The sequence below is a fragment of the Trichosurus vulpecula genome, chromosome 6 (assembly GCF_011100635.1).
Source record: "Trichosurus vulpecula isolate mTriVul1 chromosome 6, mTriVul1.pri, whole genome shotgun sequence".
In the NCBI taxonomy this organism is placed as follows: domain Eukaryota; kingdom Metazoa; phylum Chordata; class Mammalia; order Diprotodontia; family Phalangeridae; genus Trichosurus; species Trichosurus vulpecula.
In genome coordinates this window covers 206,447,129-206,462,502 of record NC_050578.1, presented here as the reverse complement: position 1 = coordinate 206,462,502, position 15,374 = coordinate 206,447,129, and the positions used below count along the sequence as shown (strand labels likewise).

Genomic DNA, 15,374 nt, shown 5'->3' with positions numbered 1-15,374 from the left:
TAAGTGGTCACTAGAGGACAATAAAGCAAGCCACATTGCCCACAGCTTTAAAAAAGAAAGATAAAGTTAGTCCAGGTTCCTAAAAGGAACAGCTGCCCAGTCACTGTAAAATGCCTCACTCTAAAATGCTTCCCCAAAGTATCCCTTTAAAGCTGATCGCTTCACTTATAATGGCCAATTTCCCATTTTATTTTCTCCAAACTCAAGGAGGAGCTGAATGATCCCAAACCTGACTAGCACCTCTAAGTGGCTGAGAGTGGGCTGTCCAAGAGATGTAAGAAAAAAAATGGGAATGTCCTCCTTAGACATGCATTACTCAGATAAAGAAATGGAGGCACAGAGTGAAGTGGTTTGTTTACTATCATATTGCTAGAAGCTTTCATACTTTTTCTTCCATCACCCACACTAAATTCTAAATAACCTATGTCACAGTCTGCTTAGAACCATAAAATTCTGGAATGGGCTTTTCAATATAGAATGCCAGAGCTAGAACACAGATCACAGAATATTAAAGCAGAATTTTTTTTTCAGAGATCATCTGGTCCAAACTCCTTATTTACAGATTTAGAAACTGGTGCAGAGAGAGGAAATGATTTCCTTAGTGATTTAATTTAGCTTAATGATGCCAAAGTCCTTAGCACCGTTTGATGGTTCAATATCAGGAACTGATATGATTTTATCAGAGGACGTGACATCAGAGAAGAAGTACTCTCATCTGCTTTGCAGATGCACCCTAAAAACAATGGGATTTTTCCATTTGACTTGAAGCTGAAACCTTCCACATATGCTCTCTCTTGTTTTAGAATGTGAGCCTCTGGAGAGCTGAGACTATCTTGATTTTTTTTATTTATGTTTCTAGTGCTTTGCACACAGTAAGTGTTTAATAAATGCTTCATTCATTTCTATATTTGAAAAAAGAAATTTTCCAACAATGAATGTCCCTTTCTGTCTTTCATTTCTACCTTTGATGTTCCTTCCATGCTGGCTAACTGATCAGTAAAGACATTTTCACCAGCAGTTCCCAGATACAGCTCAGCTAGAGAAGTTTTGGAGGAGAGAGTGCCAACCTCGGGGTGATCGATCTGAAACTCTAGGAGATGGGAGGGGGTGGAGGGGCCCTCCTTCAGGGGAAGTCTTAGGGAAATCAAGCCTCATTCTAAATGCCCACAGACAGGCTTCTTGGAAACAGCTCTAAAGCCAAAGCTCCTAAGAGTTTCTCCTCTTAGCAGTAATACTGTCTGACATTGAAGACTTAATCCCGTTTTATGGAGACACTAATGGTCCACTTGGTGGTTTGCCTGGACCCTTTGCTCTCCCATCATGCTCCTTTGTGGTAGTCATGTCCAGGCTCATTAATAGGAAATTCATGAAAATTCAAAGAGACTTTTGATCTAAAATCAGCTTTCAACTGTGTGTACTTACCAGATTAACTAGAGGTCCTCCTGAATTTCCATACTATAAAAAGGGAGTAAAAAACAACTATTAGATTTTCAGTTTTAGGGGAAAAGTGTCTATATTTAAAACATAGTTCAAAGAAGTACCATAAAATATTGGAGCTGGAAGGGACCTTGGGGCTATAGTGCACAGCTTCTAATCACCTTCTAATTATGTTGCCTCTCTAGGTAGAAGATAAGCTTCTTGAAGGCAGGGACTGTTTTTGTTTTTTTTTTTTTTTTTTGCTTTCCTTCATACAGTAAGTGTATAATAAATGCTTATTTAAGGACTGATTATAGGGCACAGTAAACAAGACCTGAAAGAATCTTAGAAAATGGACCAGTAGAGCTAGGAGGAATGTTAAAACTCAGAGCTGAGAGAGTCCTCAATTTTATAGAGGCTCAGAGATGTGAATTAACTTGCCCAAAGTCACACAGCAGATCGGTGGCAGAGCTGGGCATGAAATCAAGTCTTCCACTTCCTAGTCTGAGACTTACCACTATACCACAGTGCCCAGTGTTCAAAGGGAAGCTCCTAAAACATCCTTACTAAATGGCAGGTTTACTGATAAAGGTGAACAACCTCCCAAGTGGGTCAACTTTGAAAGGGAAAAATGAATTTTTGGTCTGTTTGTTAAAAGATGAAGTCTCATTAGGTTATAGCCATTTTTGTATGTGATTACAACTTATCTTGGTGAGCTATCACAAAGAAAGAGTGGATCTTAGAAGTCAATATAAAGAATTATATAAATGTGGATTATTATTCATGTAGAATTACAAAGAACTATATGAATGTGGATTATTATTTATGTAGAAGTACCCAGAAAAATGATAAAGCCCTATGAAAGCTAAAGAATATAGGGGTGAACTGCCTGTCACAGGAAGTGTGTAAGTCAAGGTACCATTTCTGTTTTCCTAATGAAGTAATATCAAAAAACAAAGTCACTCACATCCCCTTCCCCTAGTCTATTTTAAACACTAGCAGCTACCTATCATTCATTTGTCCTAAGGTGTATGGAGGCATGAGGTTTAGACCTTGATTTGTCTTGAGGAAAGGTGTGTGTGTGTGTGTGTGTGTGTACACACAGATACATATACTACACATCTCATGAAATCTTTTTTTTTTTAAGTTCAGTGCCACTCTGACAACCCTGTACTCATTTATTCCCCTGGATCAGTAAGAATCCTTACTTTTTCACAAGCACATAAATGTTCCTGATTTGGGTGGTGCTTAAGCTTTAAGAACACTTTGGTAAGAAACATCCATCCATCCATCCATCATTCACTTCCTATTCCCATGAGGAAAGAGGTTGAATCTGATCCCAAGTTCAGATCCCAAGGTAGGAGGCATCTTCCCAGCTGGACTAACAAGTCTAACTTAGTTGTCAATGCCAAAAACAACAATGATGATTTTTAATGCTGATTTTCTACACTAAACTGCAATGAAACCATCTTTCCGCTCAAGTCAGACCACATCTGGAATATTATGTGCAGTTCTGGGCATGATATTTTGGGAGGGACATTGACATATTGGATTGAGTACAGGGGAGAGTGACCAGGATTATGAGGGGACTGGAAATTATGGCATATGGTGACATACTAGTTAAAGTAACTGAAGTTTAGCCTGGTGTCTTAGGGGAGACATGAAGGTTGTTTTTATATATTTGATGGATTTTCCCATGGAGGAAGGATTAGTTACTTTCTACAGGGGACAGCAAGTTGATGACAATATAAGATAGAACTTTTTAGCCATTAAAACTGTAAAGAGGACTTCCTCCTTATGTGGTGAGTTCCCCTTAACTCTTGAGTGTCCAAGCAGAGACTGGATGACCATTTATTAGAGATGTGTTGGGAAGGTGAACTAAGGTCCCTTAATAATGCAATTACCAATGTAGTTTCATCATCTATAAAATGAGGATGATAATTCCTATCCTATGCATGTCACAGTCCATTGCTCATAAAATGGAGGAAGCCAATTTACTTAGAATATGTCCCTACCCAAGTGCCCAAGGGATTTAGTACTATTTCATGAAATCATTTCAGTTGGAAAGGTAGACAGTCATTTAATCCATTCCCAGACTAGAAGCTTTAATAAATGTGAAACTTTAAGCAACTGGGCCAGTTAGGTTTGGCATAACCATAACTAGGGTGAGGTGACTGGTACTTTGCTCCAGGGTGCTGAATTTAGATGGCACTAACAGCACTTTCAGCCCTTCAGCAGGGCAGAAGCAGCAGAGCTTAACACCTAATTAGCAAGAATAATAATAGGAAAATAACAGATGAACTCTTTTCTTGCCTAGCTTTCCCTCCTAGCTTCTTCTTCCCAGGCAGGCTTCTATGTTGCTAGCCCTGGGCAAAATTTATGAGGTTTGCTCCGGGCATTAAAATTCTTAATTATGGCACTGATCGTAGCTCATCCATACATATGTATTATATGTATGTACACACATACATATGCATATATTTGTATACGTTATATATGTATACATAGATGCCTATGCGTGACTATATATACATATATTTTTGTGTGTACATATATACACATACATATAGTTTCCTCATCTGTAAAATGGGGATAATAGAACTTACCTCCCAGGGTGGGGTGAGTATTAAATAAGATAATATGTGTAACGCTTTTAGCACAGTGCCTGGTACACAGTAGGTGCTTAATAAATGCTCCTCCCTCCCATCCACTTCCTTCCGATGTACATATACATGTTCAGACCCATAAGCATAAACCAGCCCATCTACAAACTACAGTCATGCTGGACAGTTCAAATACAGCTATTGGCATGAACAATATGTTGTCAGAGTTAAGTACATGACTTACATTGATGATGGCATCTGTTTGAATGTAGTCCATGTCGGAGTCCTTAAGACCCAGTTCCTTCCCATCTCGCTGGGCTGTGCTGACAATTCCTGTTGTGACTGTGTTTTGTAAGGCAAAAGGACTCCCAATAGCCACCACAAATTCTCCTGGCCTCAGGTCTGCTGAATGGCCCAGCAGTAACACAGGGAGTTTTTTCTAATGAAGAGAAAATTGAATATAGGAAGATGAATACCAAAATTCATTCCATTATTCAACAAATACATTGGTCAGATTTCTTAGGAAGAAAATAATGAGCTGCTTTTTAACTGAACCTATGGTTTCATGAATGTGGGGCTCTCCCGATGAATGAGTTCCTTTCCCAGTGCCTATCAGCCAAAGCTCTGAATCTTATCGTCTTAGAGAATTGCCCAGGTAAAGATACTTGACCAGGGCCAGATGGCCAGCATGTGGCAGGGACAGGACTAGAGCCCAGGCCTTCCTGAGCCCGAGGTCAGCTTTCTATCCAGTTAGTCATGCTACTCTCAATGAAAGGTAAAGGTGAAAAGCTTTTGTCTGTTCATATTAATAGGAACGATAATGATAACATGATATTTTGGTTTGCAAAGTGCTTTGATCTTCTAAATAACCCTGGGAGATAGGTGCTATTATTATCTTTGCAGATGAGGAAACTGAGATAGACGGAGGTTAAGTGACTTGCCTGGGGTCACACAACTAGTAAGTGTCAGGTGGAATTTGAACTGGGGCTTCCTGATTCCAAGCCCAGCATTCTATCCGTGGCATCAGATCTTTATGTGGGGCTGTTTATTATTATTATTATTGTTATTATTGTTATTTTGGTGTCAGGAGAGCTCCAGGTCAAATCCTGACTATAACACTAGATAATTACATAGCCATAGATGAGCTGTTTCTAGTCTCTGAGTCTCAGTTTCCTCGTCTGTAAAATAGCCATAATACTTTCACTCAATTCCTAAATACTTTGTGGAGAAAGTGTGTTGTAAACCTTAAAGGAGGGAAAAAAAAAAGTGCAGCTAGATGGTTCCATGATGGATAGAGTGCCAGGCTTGGAGTGAGGAAAACTCATCTTTTTGAGTGCAAATCTGGCCTCAGACACTTACTAGCCGTGTGGCCCTGGACGAGTCACTTAACCCTGTTTGCCACAGTTTCCTCATCTGTAAAATGAGCCGGAGAAGGAAATGGCAAACCACTCCAGAAAACCGCAAATGGGGCCACAAAAGTTGGGTACAGCTGAAAAGATTGAACTACAACAAAATCTTTAAGTGCCATAGAAACGTGAGTTATTATTCTTTATTGTTATTATTATGATTTTATATGGCACTCTGTAAAGTGCTTTTATCTATGGAAGCAGTGCAGTATAGTAGAAAGAGGATTGGCTTGAAGTCGGAAGATGTAGGTTCAAAACCCTGCCTTTTATGCGTACTCTACCTGAATGATTGTGGACAAGGCATCAGTGTTTTCACCTATAAAAAGAGGGGGTTGGTGGACATGACCTCTGAGATCCCTGCCATCTTTAGCTTATCTATCCTATGATCTTCATAACTGAGGCCCAGAGAGGTGACTTGCCCGAAGCCATAACACACTCAGTCCTTAGTATGTCCAAAGCCTTCATCCTCAACAATGCCAAATCTCAGGGCCCGTGTCAAACTCACAATACAACTCCCTCCCACACTAGTTTTCTCCTCCATCCAGCCGGGATGGGGGAATGCAAAGTCATTTAAGCATGAGCTTAAGAGAAACCTAATTATAGCACCAATCTATAAAAGTCACGCAATGCATACCAGAGCCAAATATAAACTGTTTCTGGATGAAAGACAGCCTAGTGTAGTGGAAAGAACTCTAGCCTCTTGTTCCAGTTCCCTTATTAATTCACTCTATGGCCTTGGGCAAATAAGAGCTGGAAGGGGCTAGATGTTCTCTAAGAACAACCTTTTATTTTAACGTTGAAAAAAACAGTGCTAGTGTACCGGACTCTGATTCCCCAGCCCTTCATTTCCTCCCTCTGTAAAATGAAAGAGTTGAACCAGGTATCTCCAAGGTCTCTTCCATCTCTGAGAGGCTATGTCCAATGTAGGTACATTCCTCTTTGTGCAGACATAATTGTGAAAACCCAAATTTGCGCAGAAGGTAAAGAGGTGAAGATTAACAATTTTATTGAATAAGACTCACCATCGAAGTATCAAAGGGGGAGCCCAAGGTTGTTGGACATTTACAAAATTAGACCAAAGCTACTGTTCCATGTCTCCCTGATGAAATGGGTTCAAAACCAACCCTTGGGTGACTTCGGGCAATTTACTTCCTCATCCTGAGCCACAGTTTCCTAATTTGTAAAATGAAGGAGTGAGGGGAGATCACTTCTAAGATCTCTTCAAGTCCTAGGATCCTGTTGGTCCTAACTCTTTGACCCGAAATATTGAATGGAAACTACATGGATTTGGTGAGATGAGAGGCCCTTTCAACTTTCTTAGATGATCATTCCAGAGTTCATTAGGACTATTATTACTGGGGAGCAAGTGATTTGGTTGGCCTGTGAATTAGGAGACAGGGAGTCTATTTCCCAAAGTTTTAATTTCATGACCCAAGTCAGTCTCCGAGCCTAAGACTGATACTTGTAAAGTAATAATATATACTTATCCACACCCTCCCACAGGTTGTCTGGAGGTCAGATTTTAATAGGTCAACAGGAAACTTAGCTGGAAAAAATTTTTAGAGCTGAAAGGAACCTTAGAGATTATCCATCCAACCTTTTAATTTTATAAGTGAGAAAAATGAGGCCTTGCTTTACTAATTGGGGACTCTCTCTCCCCTGGACTACCACTTTAGCAAGGAGCTGGCCAGGCTTCACTTAACTCTTGCCTGGACTCATTCTGTCACCCTAGAGAAATCAGAAAGACCCTGCTTTCCTGATGGGTGACTCCCTTCCTGAGGCCACCATTGCAGAAGGGCAGTAGCCAGGCTTCATCTTACCTGCAGTGACACTTCTCCTCCCTCTCACCTGCTTTCCCTGCCTCTGTCTCCATCTAACCTTCTGCTTTCCAGCTCCCCCACATGCTTTGTCTTTCCTCATTACATTGTGAGCTCCTTGAAGGCAGAAACCATCTTTTGCCTCAGTGAATATCCCCAGCACTTAGCACCGTTCCTGTACATAGTAGGAGCTTAATAAATGGTTATTTATTGATTGGTGGAATACTGAAAAGAGGGAACTGAACTAGAGTGCTTCTAAGTTCCCTTCTAGAGCTAATCTTTTAGGTTCTAAGTTCTCTTCCATCTCTGGCATCCTGTAAGCCTACAACACCCTTGAAAAATTCAAGAATTCAAACCATTTCCTGCCTGATAAGGACACTACCTTCACTACTTACTTACCTTGGGATTGATCTTGATCGTGGCAATGTCAGACTTCTTGTCAATGTCTTTGATCGTTGCCTCATAGGTGTCTCCACTCTGCAGCTGAACCTTCAACTGCTGTCGTCCAGAAATGGCATTGGTGCTTGACACTACATGGGCATTGGTCACTATTAAGCCAGATTCCGAAATGATAAATCCAGATCCACTGGACAATGGCACGTTTCGACCGAAGAGAGGGTGCCTGTGGCAAAGCAAGCACAAACAGGGACCTTTTTAGGTTGTGCAGCAGTGGATGGGAGGCAATACCCAAAGTTCATCAACACACAGCATGTAGGCTCACAGATGGTCAGAGCTGGATAGGACTTTAGAACATAGAACATGGAATGTCTGAGCTAGATGGAACCTTAGAAGACAGAATGTGGAATGCCAGATCTAGAAGAGGCCCTAGAACATAGTGATGTTAGAGCTAGAAGGGGCCCTGTTATTATCTTGTTTAATGTTATCATTCTACAGTTGGGGAAACCGACCCAGAGAGGATATGTGACTTGCCTAAAGTCACACAGTGATTTACATCACAAAAGCAAGTCAAGCTCTGTGCCCAGGATACAAAGAAAGGCAAAAGACAGTCAGCCCCTGCCCTTGAGGAACTCACATTCCTGTGAGGGAGACAATATGCACACAATTATGGATAAGATAGATCTATACAGAACAAATTGTGACATTCTCCAAGGGAAGGCACTAGCATTGAGTCATCATGAGAAATTGTTTGGCCTGTTGAATAACTCAGGCAGTCTATTTCAATACAGTGAATGGCTGAAGGAAGTATGTTTCTTTAGGCTGTTGAGGAAAAGACCAAAGGGGACATGGGGACCATGATGGGTGTCTTTAGGTATTCAAAGGACTATCAATTGACCCCAAAGGAGGAATGGGTAGAAGTTGTTATTTTGGTCATGTCCTATTCATTGTGACTCGATCTGGGGTTTTCTTGGCAGAGATACTGGAGGGGTTTGTCATTTCCTTTTCCAGCTCACTTTACAGATAAGGAAACTGAGGCAAACAAGGTTAAGTGACTTGCCTCGGGTCACTCAGTAAGTGTCTGAGGCTGGATTTGAACTCATGAAGATGAGTCTTCTTAATTCCAAACCCAGTGCTCTAGCCACTGTGCCACCTCGCTGCCCAGGGGTAGAAGTTACATGGAGACCAATTTTGGCTCAGGTAGAAAGGAGTCACTCTCTAACCATCAGAGATATCCAGCAACCAAATGGACTGGCTTAGCCGATAGCAAGTTTTCTAGAGAGAAGATTCCTCCATCAGGCCTAAAGAACTGGACTGAAGGATGCCTGGGGTTCTTTGCCACTGTAGGACCCTATAATTCCAGCATCATCTACCCATAAGGCCAAGTAATTGGATTTCAGAGTTTGAGGTGGCTGTTTAATAAAAGGGCAATTAAACTAAATGGGGCTCAGCACTGGGATGATTAAGGAATAAGTTGTTTACTTTTTTGATGTAAATTAACTCTTTAGTGCCAAGAACGTACCACTTAGACCAAATGGAGCAGCTACATATGAAGTTAAATGCTCAGAGCTGGAAAGGTTCCTTCTAAGCAATGGGGCATAACAGAGGAGACCTGGGTGTTCATGCTAGATCACAATTATTCCATGTGAACTCAGATAAGTCTCTTCATTTCTCAATTTCCCCATCTATTAAAGAAGGGAGTTGCCAAAGATGCTCAATTACCTACGAGCCCTTGGGCAAGTTGCTTACTTCTCTGAGCCTCAGTTCCCTCATCTGTAGAATGAAGGTATCGAACTAAACAGTCTCTGAAGTCTGCGCTCCTATGACCCCCGACAGCCGACGTGCTCTGAATTAGCTTCTTATGTTCTGACATTATTTGTCCTATGTTCCCTTCTGGCTTTAAGAGTCTATGAGTCAACACCAACCCTTTTACAGAAATTCATTTTATTAGCTGACTAAGCCAATCTTCTGCCCTGTCTGCAACCTGTCAGCTCAGTGGCTTATCTGCCTCCTTCAAGCACCTGCAAATTTCTGCTGATTATATTTGTTTTGTCTCACCTTTCAGACAGCAGACTCCCGCAGGGTGGGTTCTATATCTGTGTGTCAGTCTATACCCCAGGCACCTATGGCGAGTTTCATGAACTTTTTGGAAATTCAATGGGTGTTTGTTGACTGATCATTATATGTTGTTTACCAGATCACTTTTTATCAGCATGGCCCAGTCAAAAGGGCAGTATCAGGTCATTTTTTATCAGCGTAGCCCAATCAAAAGGGCAGCGCCTGAGAATAAGGAGACTTAGTGTCCCGTCTGGGCTCCATCACTGACTGAGTAACCTTGGCAGACACTTCAGAGTGCCTCAGTTTCTTCATTTGTAAAACGGGATAATAATAATTTACCCTCATGAGAGTGTTTTAAGGTCAAAATAAGATAATACATCTAAAAATGTTTCCCAAAAAATGTAAAAGTTGAATGAATCATATTAACACCAGGTATTTTTGTTGGGCAGCTAGGTGGTGCAGTAGATAGAGAGGAAGACCTGAGTTCAAATATTATTAGCTGTGTGTCCCTAGGCAAGTCACTTAACCCTGTTTGCCTCAGTTTCCTCATCTGTAAAATGAGCTGGAGAAGGAACTACTCAAGTATCTTTACCAACAAAACCCCAGATAGGGTCACAAAGAGTTGGACATGATTGAACAACAAATTATTATTATTAATTATTGTCATCGCCATTAGATATCTGTGTGGGATAGTGAAAAGAGCATTGGATCTGGAATCAGGAGTCCTGGGTTCTAGTTTCACTTTTGTCAGTTACTGGCTACATGATCCTAGCATGAGTCGTTTAAACTCTCCAAGCCTCAGTTTCTACATCTCTAAAATTTTGTACCACTTACATCACAGGGTTGTTGTGAGGAAAGTACTTTGCATACCTCTGAGTGCATTTTTGCTCAGTTTCATTGGTCTAGGGAATTCCCTCTGAGGAAACTCCCTCTATTAATCTACATGGGCAAATTTTTTGGCAATTTGCGGCCTTTTTCTGCCTTGTTCCTGAACGTGCTCTCTATCCCTTCCAGTTTTCCAGATTCCTTTTACACATTACCTTCCCCCATTAGAATATAAGCTCTTTGAGGGCAGGGATTGTCTTTCTACTTGACTGTAGAAGAAGTTGTACTTCACGACTTCTAAAGTGTTTTGGTTCTTTGAGTTCATGTCCTATCACCCCTACTAGACTGAAATCTCTTCCACAACAAATCAAACCAAGTAATTTTATTTAAGAGTTTGATGTGACCATTTAATAAAAGGGTCTTTGTAATCAGGGTTCTTTAGGCAGTAATTAAACTAAATGGGGCTCAGTCCTGTGATGATTAAAGAATAAGTTGTTTACCTTCCTGACATAAATTAACTGTTTAGTGCCAAGAGCAGTCCTTAGTCCTAATGGAGCAGCCATTTATCAAGCTCAACCCTCAGGTCTTGAAAGGGCCCTTCTAAGCAATGGGATGTAATAGATCACTGGGTCTTTAAGTGTCTTATTTTCATTATATCTTTCCTAGAATTAATCACAGGACCTTATACACTGGAAGAACTTCACAACTTTGGTGAATTAGAAAAATGTTTCCAACATAGACATGGCGGCTGTTCCTTCCGTCAGTCTATCAGTTGGTGTTTGTTGATCAATGCTCTTCACCACTTGGCTTTAAGCAACTTTTCCAGAGTTGCTTTAATTACGCATTAATAAATCTTTTTTTTTGGAGGGGGAAGGCAGGGCAATTGGGGTTAAGCGACTTGCCCAAGGTCCCACAGCTAGTAAGTATGTCAATTGTCTGAAGTCAAATTTGAACTCAGTTCCTCCTGACTCCAGGGCTGGTGCTCTACTCACTGCACCACCTAGCTGCCCCATTAATTACGCATTAATGTAATTAATTTAATTACACATTAATCCACACTCTACTGTTTAGTCACCTTTGCCGTTCCTCACACTTGTTTACACCTCATAGTCTCTTCCTTCACACAGGCTGCCCCATAAGCTGGGAATGTCTTCCTTTCTTGCTTCCTCCTCTTGGATCCAGTTTCCTTCAAAGTTCAACTAAAATGCCACTTCCTACATGCTGCCTTAGGTCCTGATACCCGGCCCCTCAACCTTGTGTTTATCTTTAAAAATATTTTGTATTTACTTATATGTACTGATCAACTTCCTTTTCTCCCTCCCCCCAGCATGTAGTAGGCATTTCATAAAGGTTTGCTGATTGACTGGCTATTGCTATATGTAAAATCCTGCGCCAGGCTTTGTCAGGGCACATAAAAGGTTAATTCTTGGCCTCAAGGAATTTATAGTCTCTGCAGGGGGATTTATTTGTTGAGTTGTTTTTCAGGCGTTTCTGACTCTTTGTGACCCTTTTTGCGGTTTTCTTGGCAGGGATATTAGACTAATTTGCCATTTCCTTCTCCAGCTCATTTTACAGATGAAGACGCTAAGGCAAATAGGGCTAAGTGACTTGTCCAGGGTCACACAGCCAGTAAGAATCTGAAATTGGATTTGAACTCAGGTCTTTGTGACTCCCACCCCAGTGTTCTATCCACTGCACTACCAAGCTGCCCCATGCAGAGGGGGATAAGAAGGATAAAAATTGTATAGTTCTTCTGAAATCACATCTCCTTATGTCATTCTCCTGCTCAAAAACTTTCAATGACTCCCCAGAACAACATATAATGCTCCTCACAATCTGGCTCCAACCTCCTTTTCTAGCTTTCTTTCACATTACTCCTCTTAACGGGTTCTATTCCAGCCAGATTCTCCAATCTCGTCCTGTCTTCTCTTGCCCCGTCACCTACACACATAAATGTTCTTATTCTTCAGAGGCAGAACACGGGTTCTAGAATCAGAGAACTTGGGTTCACATCCTGCCTCTGACATTTATTAAATGTGTAACTTATGGCAGATCTCACTTAACTTTTCTGGTTATCAATTTCCTCATCTGTAAAATAAGCTTCTTGGGCTACATGACCTCTGAGCCCTCTGAGACCTCTTCCAGCCCTGAATCTGTGATCCCCATCTCTACCCATGAAATCCCTGTATTCCTTCAAGGCCTTGGTCATGTCCACTGTAAGTTCTCCTTTGTTCTGCCCCTGCCTCCCCGCCTCAACTAAATGGGATTTATCCTTCTTTCAACTTCCTTAGATTACTTTGGCTCTCCCCCCAAGGTCCCTCCTACCTTTTAAGGCACTCATGTGTACACCTGTCCTAGGCACCTGATGAACTATAAATTCATCATGTGAATAAACTATAAACTCCTCAAGGATGGGCATAACTTTGCTCTTTTTAGAATTTCTTAGTGTCTCGCAAGATTAACACAGAGTCTGGCACATCATCAATGCTTAATAAATGTTTGTTGAAATGAATTGACTGAAATTGGAGCTCACTTGAACCAGGAGGGCCTGGAGGGTGGTTAGAGGTTGGATTGGCAGGGAGGGAATCATAAAGAGAAAGAACAGCATGAGCAAAGGTTTGGGGGTCAGAAGGAGCAGGATATGGGGACTGGAGGTGAAAGGGAAAGAAGGTATGGGGAGGGACATGGAGAAAACTGTCCGGACTGGGACGGAGGGTTTAGGTTTTATTTCATCAAAGGAATCATTGACAAAGGAAATACAGAAAGCTGATGGAAGGATAGAGGGTAGCGTGGGCAGGAATTGGTGGGGTCAAGCAACCATAAGAGAGAATTACCTACCTCAGAAAAAGTTCAATGTGAACCACGGCAGGAGCAATCTTTTCCACCACATCCGCAATGAAGTTAAACTTGTACCTCGGGCTGGTGAACTGTTGGTGACCTATACTAGCAGAAAGAATTGGGTATGTTAATAAGAAGATGCAGCTTTCATGATCTACCTGGAAAAAAAATAGATGTGAGAGAGCTGAGCTCTTACTGGTTTTGCATTAGTCAATTTTACGACTATAATAACAAAGACCTTTCTTTTGTGACTTCTCCTTAAGCAAAACAGATGGGAAAATCTGAGATTGCTAGACAAATAAATCAGAGAGGGGAGCAATTATTCACTCTCCAGATGACTTCTTTGTTCGAAAAGAGGAGTCAGGAACATTCCTGACCATTCTGGACTCCACTGGTAGGTTTAAAATTGATGAGTTAATTAAAAAAAAAAAAGATTTACAACAGATTTTCTGGAACACATGGACTTGGATTCCAGTTCTAGCTCAGTTACTACCTGTGTGACCATGGGCAAGTTACTCTCTTTGAGACTCAGTTTCCACTTCTATAAATTAAGGGGATTAAGACTTGAAGGCTCTTTCCAACTTTAAATTCCATGACACTGACATCTATTATGTAATAACAAATTATAATAGCTAACATATAGTGCTTTTAAAGTTTATAAATGCATTCCATATGTTATCACACTTGACTCTCATCCCTTTGAGGTATCATTATCATTATCATCCCCCCCTCCCTTTTTAGAGAGGAAGGAAATAGAGGAATTTGGAGATTGTGACTTGCCTAAGGTCACATAGCTAGTAAGTGTCTGAGGCAGGCTTTGAATTCAGGTCTTTCTTACTCCAAATCAGAACTTTGTACATTGGTACTACTTAGCAGCCTTAAAGAGAGGTTTACTTGCATTAGATGGCTACAAGCATTCTGGAAAGCAACATGCATACTATGAGTCAACACAGGCTAGCAGACAGAGTACTGGACTTGGGATCAGGATAACCTGGGTTCTAATCATTGCACACATTACTTCATTGTTCTGAGACTTAGTATCTTCACCTGTAAAATAGGGGTAGAAGCAGCAGAAGTGTCTCGGAGGATAAAGCACTGGACCTGGAGTCTGGAAGACCTGAGTTCAAAAACTTAGAAACTTACTAGTTGTGTGACCATGGGCAAGTCACTCAACTTCTCTCTCCCTCGAGTTTCCTCATTTGTAAAATGGGATAATAATAGCACCTACTTTCCAAGGATGCTATAAGGATACTGTGAGTTAAGCTTCGTAAAGTGCTTTGCAAATCTTCAAGCTCTAATCAATGCTAGCTATTATTATCTACTGCTCCAAGAAACTGGGAGGAAAGAATAGTGTAAAGCCGAATGGATGGTAGACATGGGAACTATGGTGATGTTTCTGGCCTTCTGACCCATCGCCCTCACTTTAAAATCTAGATTCATTCATGATTGAAACAAAAGGTAGTTATAGCCCTGACACCTAGAACTGAAAAGCAACAACAAAACAAAAAAACCTCATTCTCATCAGCAAGGCTTCATTTCCAAGCCTATGGAATTACCCTTCCAATATCTAACACATATCTAGTAAGCCCTTTCCAGGAGGTGGCTTGGCAGCACTGTCTCTGGAGTTCAAAGACTACTTCAGGTGCTATCTACTCAGGTTCCCTTGGGTTCTTTATCTAACTACCCTGAACCTCAGCTTCTTAATCTGTAAAGTCAGGATGCTGGACTAGTCAATCAGTATGCATTTTTTAAGTGCCTACTATGTGCCAGGCACTGTGCTAAGCTTTGGAGATAAAAAAAGAGGTAAAGGCTTGCAGGTAGAAGGTGAGATTTTAGTTGGGACTTGGAAGTAAGACAGGGAGGAACTTATGATCCAATGGGGACAAGAATATGCAAACAACTATGTACAGACAAGCCATATATGGGAAAAATAGGAAATAATCAACAGATGGCAGTCACTGGAATTAAGTGACTGGTAGGTTTAAAATTGATGAGTTAATTTTAAAAAAGAGATT

The 15,374-nt window shown here is 41.0% G+C and overlaps 1 protein-coding gene across 1 annotated transcript in view; it reads right to left on the bottom strand.

Annotated features, from left to right (window-relative positions):
* Positions 1–15,374, bottom strand: part of HTRA3 (HtrA serine peptidase 3) — a 45,905-nt gene that overhangs the window by 12,351 nt on the left and 18,180 nt on the right. The window contains exons 2-5 of the mRNA XM_036763895.1: positions 13,360–13,459; positions 7,642–7,864; positions 4,264–4,458; positions 1,423–1,455 (exon numbers count right to left, since the gene is read on the bottom strand). Coding sequence (XP_036619790.1) covers positions 1,423–1,455; positions 4,264–4,458; positions 7,642–7,864; positions 13,360–13,459 — 551 coding nt within the window. The remainder of the gene's footprint in view (positions 1–1,422; positions 1,456–4,263; positions 4,459–7,641; positions 7,865–13,359; positions 13,460–15,374) is intronic.